This window comes from Citrus sinensis, chromosome 8 (assembly GCF_022201045.2).
Source record: "Citrus sinensis cultivar Valencia sweet orange chromosome 8, DVS_A1.0, whole genome shotgun sequence".
Classification (NCBI taxonomy): Eukaryota; Viridiplantae; Streptophyta; class Magnoliopsida; order Sapindales; family Rutaceae; genus Citrus; species Citrus sinensis.
Window position 1 is genome coordinate 1,740,951 of NC_068563.1, and position 6,264 is coordinate 1,747,214.

The 6,264-nt window shown below is 38.3% G+C and overlaps 2 protein-coding genes across 2 annotated transcripts; both read right to left on the reverse strand.

Moving 5' to 3' along the window:
• Positions 1-597: 597 nt before the first annotated feature.
• LOC102621712 (F-box protein SKIP22-like) lies at positions 598-2,597 on the reverse strand. Its single transcript, XM_006486819.4, has one exon. It carries the CDS (start codon positions 2,432-2,434, stop codon positions 866-868), a length of 1,569 nt encoding a protein of 522 aa, XP_006486882.2. The 5' UTR covers positions 2,435-2,597; the 3' UTR covers positions 598-865.
• A 196-nt stretch (positions 2,598-2,793) lies between these two features.
• Positions 2,794-6,264, reverse strand: LOC102621999 (probable zinc metallopeptidase EGY3, chloroplastic). Its single transcript, XM_006486820.4, has 6 exons — positions 5,492-6,264; positions 5,001-5,198; positions 4,334-4,558; positions 3,785-4,023; positions 3,477-3,631; positions 2,794-3,330 (listed from the first exon to the last, which is right to left on the reverse strand). Exons 1-6 carry the CDS (start codon positions 6,137-6,139, stop codon positions 2,981-2,983), a joined length of 1,815 nt encoding a protein of 604 aa, XP_006486883.2. The 5' UTR covers positions 6,140-6,264; the 3' UTR covers positions 2,794-2,980.

A 6,264-nucleotide genomic window follows, 5' to 3' on the forward strand; every position in this document is an offset into this window, starting at 1 on the left:
ACTTTCTAAATTCTAAGAGGAAAGATCTCTTGGAAATAGAACTAAAAGATAACGGTGATTCTAAAGATTATGTCAATCATCCAAATCCTATTCCCATGAAAATAGGTTCTCTGATTCTGGAATTTGTATACTTCGGAATTTTTGTTAAAGCACACTAATCGACCATTACAGGTGTTGACCCAAAATCCAAGAGACTTAAACCTAAGTTACATGACAGCCCTTGCTAATGGCCATGCTCCTTATAAAAGAAATTTCAAAGGTAAAAAAAATCAATACTCAGTAAGCTTGCACAATGAAAATGAACTATCAATTGTTAAGAATTTTTCTTCTTTTAGGAGAGGTGGGCTAAAATAATTTTAATAGCACATAATGCCAGACTCAAACAAGCTATTCACATAAAATGTTTGTACCGAATTGAATGCATTAGGTCAGCCTCTGTAAGAGACTAAGAATAACTTATTCTTCAGATAAAAGAGAGGCTCTTGATTCTAACGACGATAAAGGCTGACTGTCAAAATTCCATTTATCCCTATAGCTTAGCATAGAAGTTCCCACAGAGACTTTCAAATCATTCAGATATAAAATCCAAGTAGCATATTGTTAATAAGAGAATTGCCATGCATCATCTATAATCAAATTTCCACCAGATTCAAACAAAACCAAAGTAACTAATATGTCAAAGAAAAGCCTCAAAAAGACATTAAAAAAAAAAAAAAAGACACCCTACTCATATATACATAGATTATTTAACAGAGATATTTAACATCTGCTTATACATAGGTTATTTAACATAGATATTTAACATCTGCTTAAGATACCTCCAACAAATCTTGATTTCATCACTCTGTGCCAACCCAGTGGATCTTCAAGTCCCTCCTAAGTTACAGTTAGGAGCAAAATTCCGCCGTCCAATGCAGGGAGGAAACACTTGACGGCGCTGTCCTAGAGGAAAAGGGGGAAAATGGATGTTAGGGTACCGGTCATAATCACCACCTTGTATGAGAGAATTTCCACCAAATGGAGCAGGAGGATCTCTTATAATTGGAAAATAAGGCCTGGTATAAGGAAACCAGGGTGCTGGTGTGATTACCCTCTTTCTTTTCCTGTTGTACTCCCAATTAAAAACAAACCTTTCTTTCCAATTGGTTTTTCCTTGTGCATCCGCTGGACCTCCGAACTCCTCCACAAATTTTTGCCTCCATAATTCATTATTCGAAGCCAAATATCGCATATCCCTAGAAACACATTCCATTTTTGCAACATCAACACCAGGAAGACACTCCAAAAGCTTAAGCTTAAGCTCTGTTGGGAGATGCGTCCAACACGCTGGAAGACACAAGCCAGCCTTATCACAAAGATCAATCAATAATGGTAATGCAAGCCCATCCTTCACATTCTTCCAAAATTCAAACACTTCTTTTCCACAATCAAAACTCTTATACTCAAGCAAACTACAATTCTGATCAGAATTAGCCCACACTAAGCTAAGAATAGGTCCAAAATTATATGCATTTAAACACAGCTTATGCATTCCTGAATCACCCTTAGCCAAAGACCCATAAATATTAACAAAATGTCCTAAAATTTGATACTTCAAAGCAACAGATTCAGTCACATCATTAGAACTATCATTCAATATCTCTGGCAAAGTATAAGACATTGAAACACCTTTCAACAGCAAATGATCAGGCAAATCAAACTGGTCAATTCTCATACCCGACTCCGAATCAAACCCAACAAAGCCAGACTCCAACAAAATCTCATGAACCGCAACAATTACAAGCCCGTGAGGACCAAGGCGATCACCTAATTTTTCTCCCAGCACCCTCCTCAAGAAATATGGCTCAGGCATAACTACTGACCCTTCGTCAATTTCCATAGTATCAGTATTGAGGAACTCTAAAGTTTCTTTCTTTGACATGTGTTCTTTTGAATCAACACTGCTTACCTCGATTTTCTCAGATTCTTGAACTGGGTACTGTTGTTTGTCCAACATTGCATCTGGGATCCCACAATCTTGAGAAATAACAGCTTCTTCCGATTTGGATTCCTGCAAATTGACCCCAATTTCCACTGACTCTAGAACTGGGATTTCTTGTTTATCCAATTTCCCATCTGGGATTTCGTCATTATCTCGAGAAGTACACGCTTTGTTCACACTTTGAGTTTCACTCTCTAGGGTTTGAGAAACAAAAGCATAGGGATCACGAGAATAAAAGATAAGGTCACCAGCGGTGACACCTAGGGAGTGAAGGGATTCCGGCGGAGACGACGCGTGCAGTTCGTCCTTCCTGTTGAGAGAGAAGCGAAGAGAAGAAGGAGACGATGAAATTAATTGAGAGAGGGTTTCTCCGAGCTCGTGAAGAGTGCATGAAGAGGGGACTTCGAGCCTTAGGGTCTCCTTGTTTTCAAGAGATCTCAGTCTCAGTTTCATGGTGCTGCTGATGCTGACAGTTAAAATTGAAGAACTGTTTTGTTTTTTCTTTTCCTTTTTTTTTTTTTTGTTGGGAATTGAATTTATGAAAGAAGAAAACTGAAAGGGAATAACTGTAAAAATTTTTGAGAACGAGTTTCGGGTTACACTGACTGAGGAATGCTTGATTGCTCGGTATATATATAAAGAAGCATGCTCAGCACCGCCTTACTTTTTGATTTATATGAAAGTGAATAACATCCGGATCCCTAAATTGTTGTAAGATCGCAAGGAGGGATGTAGTTTGTAACTTATTCTCAGTCTGGTCCCTGTTTTTCACAATGGTTTCATGTCAAGTAATTGGAAGCTGCTTTCAAAAATTGAAATAATAAACAAAGCCCTTTATAAATGTTTCGAATATCCCTTCCAACTCCATTAACAACTATTTTCGGCAAAGAAAAAGAGACTTCCTTAGATTAGTTGGAAATGTTGAAAGTGTAGTGATGCATGAACTACAGTGGAAAAACAAAATATAAACAGTGATATACATCAGTAGCCTATCTACAATTAGCCTCTGAAGAATGGGTCGCCAAAGAATGAGCTGTTGAATGTCCCTCCTCCATTAGGGAAAAGAGTGAGGAAACAAATGAGGCCCAGGACGATTCCCCAAGCATACCTGTTGTCTCCCAATGGGGTAATCTCATCCTTTGCTGGTATTTCTTCTCCACCGCGAAAGAAGGTAGCGAATAGACCCCAGGCCAAGCACAGGACACTTCCACTGAGGCCACCAATGCCAAGCAAAAGTGATGTAGCAAAAGATAACAAGTTAGCAGTGTTTCTCCCAAACATTGCTTGAGCAATGCGCCCGCCTTCCAGTCTCCCACATGGTAACAAGTTTAATGAAGTGACCACCATTCCTGCAAAAGAAAGAAGCAGTTAAGGCCATCTCAACAGATGATTGCGAAACAGCTGATACATATATCACTAGAACATTGGCAAGTCTGATCTCAAAGCGACGCAAATGTTATCGTACGCAATCACAGTAAGAGGCCAAGAAACTCACCTAAAAGACCAGCAAAAGCAAGCGGATCACAAGGAACTCCGACTCCTTCCACAGCATAAGGCAATACATTTCCAAGGTCATCCGTATAAGGTCCAATAACATACTGGATAAACGAAAGTAAGGGATTGTTGTAGAAGAACTGTGGTCTTATAAACCTTCAAAGAAAGAGCAAGAATAAGCTGGCATAACCAGGTAAAAACATTTAGGGTCATTATCTATGTCCAACATTTAGTAATCAATTTGTAAGTTCCTCTTTCATTATTTTTCAGAATAAAAAAATGTTAAGAAGAAAACAGTAGAAAACCTACAGAGCATTATCACCACCATTAAAGCTACCATCAGCAACAAAAGCAGCAACAGCAAGTGCTAGTGATGTCAAATATGCACTAGCTGTGCGTGCCACAGGAATATCAAACAGAGCCTTCTTATTTGGAAGCAGCGACTCATAATTGTTCATCACTCCTAAGCACCCAGTCCAATTAGATGGGACGAGAAAAGACGGACTTAACTTAACACCATAACGAGCTGCTGTTAACCTTGTGGAAATCTGCAGTACACAAACAATACAGCTCTCAGTGCAATTTACTTGAAGGAGGCTGGTTTAGCAGAATGCATCTGTTAAAATAGACAAAATTTACCAGATCCTTGCAGTTATGTGTAGTTCAAAATTGACCTACGTATGCCTAATTGCTAAACTACAGTTTTTTAGTATTCATCAATATGGTAACTGCAATGAGATTTTGCTCTTAAGATCATTTTGTTCAAGAATGAAAGCAAACACTTTCTTGAACATATCCTGGCAAGTGTGGATCAGAGGATGAATTCAAAGTTGTGCACACAAGCAAGAGAAAGCATACCTCAGAAACTCCCAAAATCGTAATCAAGCCTCCAAAGAGAGGCACAACATTAGCTAGGTAGTCGTCAAATGTAGCATCAGGTTTAAGGAATAAGCCACTCATTATTGCTATCGTTCCAAATGTTGCAACACATAGGACAATCGCACTAACATAACCCCAAGGGGTGCTCAGCTTAGTTAACTCAAACTGCAGATCGATTTCGGCTTTTGGTTGCACAGCACAAGCCTTCAAGAACAAGACATCGTAAATAATAAAGTCTCGAAAAACTTCTGTAACATACTACTCTAGAAAAATAAAATGCAATTGTAAAGAAGCACATGGCAATCAGCGAGGAATTCTAGGCGGTATTACTTAAACAGATGCACCATTTTAAAATTAGACAGAATATGGCATGAATACAATCTCGAGGATTTTAAGCCCAAAACTTTTAATTGAATGGGATATGCAACAAGGAATTAGGAAACGGCAGTCTATTTCAGCATTATGTGAAGGATTACTCCTCCATATAAGCCAAATTATGGCTATAGAAATTTGGTATAGCTGATCTAATCAGTTGAATAACAAAATGACCAGAAAATTTTAAAGAAGTCAATTAGAATGCCTTCTAAAATCTGACAAGAGGACTTAGGATTTATTCAAACATAATTATCAGGTCATCATCAAGTACCTGCTTTGTGATGTCATTTGTCTTCTCCTCCATGAACCACACAACCACATCCCTTCCCGCAGCTTCAGATAGCTTTTTCTCCACTTTGGGAATGACCTCTTCAATTGGTTTCCTCAAATTCCCAATAAAGATACCTCCATCTCCAAATCTTCGAACATCCGTGGCAAAGAATGTATCAAACCCGAAACAGCCCCTCAACTGCATGCCAAAATCAAATCAAATAAACATTCTTGACGCTTTTGATGCAAATATGCATGATATTTACTATATACATTACTGAACAAACTTTTGGACACAAACATTTATATTTTGTTATGCACTCAATGAATTAGTCACCATCAAGTGTACCTAGGTTCCAATTAATCTTTATGAAGTCATAAACCCTTGTGTAGTCACCGCATAAAGAACAAAGATACAAGTATTTACTTAACTATTGACAAATTGCATCATAAACACCTACTTAAGTGATAATTTTGAAGATAGTAAGTTACCTTGTTAAGATCAAGAGCCTTAAAGGACTCCTCAGCTTTCTCTAACCTCTCTTTCTCTCTAGTCAAACTATCTCTAACCAATCTATTAAACAACCTCATAATTGGATTATCAGTACTCTCTCTATCAAGCTCCTTGAGCTTCGTGTCAGCCCTTTTCTTTTCCAGCTTTATCGCCGCCTCTATGGAAGGATTCCCCATAAATTTCTTGAAATCCTCATCTGTTTTCCAGTCCTTTTCTTGCTGCTTCTCAAGTTCTTCATCTTCTTTTTTGCTAGCTTCCACTTGAGTACTTTCTTTTTCACCTTCATTTCCATCACCTGGTTTTTCATCCACTACAGCAACCGAAGATATTGAAGTGGGATCACGGCTCTCTTGCTCCTCATCAACTGAACATGTAACATATTTCCTTGACTTGGAGACTAAGAAATGCAAAGTCCTTTCACTCTTTTGGCCAAATGGGTGTTTACCAAATGATAAAACATACTGGCCATCACCTTCTTGATGATTTTTTCTTGAACATGAAACTGCTTTGCATGGGAACTTTTTGTTCTTGGTCTTGTAGCTCTTGCTATTGAGTGTGCATAAAACATGAGATAATGGTGTGTCAATTCTTGGTGATGAATGTGAACCAATGAAGAGGGCGGCCATTGTAGTACTTGAAGAATGTTGTTAGTGATCTGTGGAGAGAAAACATTGTGAAGAGAGAAATTTGAATGGAGTGACACAAGTCTAGAAAGTTTGAGAAGTGATACAGGTGGATGTGGCGTTGAAAG

Excerpts from the sequence above, each read along its gene's own strand:
- LOC102621999 (XM_006486820.4), bottom strand. The coding sequence starts at position 6,139 with ATGGCCGCCCTCTTCATTGGTTCACATTCATCACCAAGAATTGACACA. Across the intron at positions 4,559-5,000 it reads CAAATGACATCACAAAGCAG|GCTTGTGCTGTGCAACCAAA; the intron begins GTACTTGATGAT and ends TTGTTCTTGAAG. Across the intron at positions 3,632-3,784 it reads AATGGTGGTGATAATGCTCT|GTTTATAAGACCACAGTTCT; the intron begins GTAGGTTTTCTA and ends CTTTCTTTGAAG.
- LOC102621712 (XM_006486819.4), bottom strand. The coding sequence starts at position 2,434 with ATGAAACTGAGACTGAGATCTCTTGAAAACAAGGAGACCCTAAGGCTC.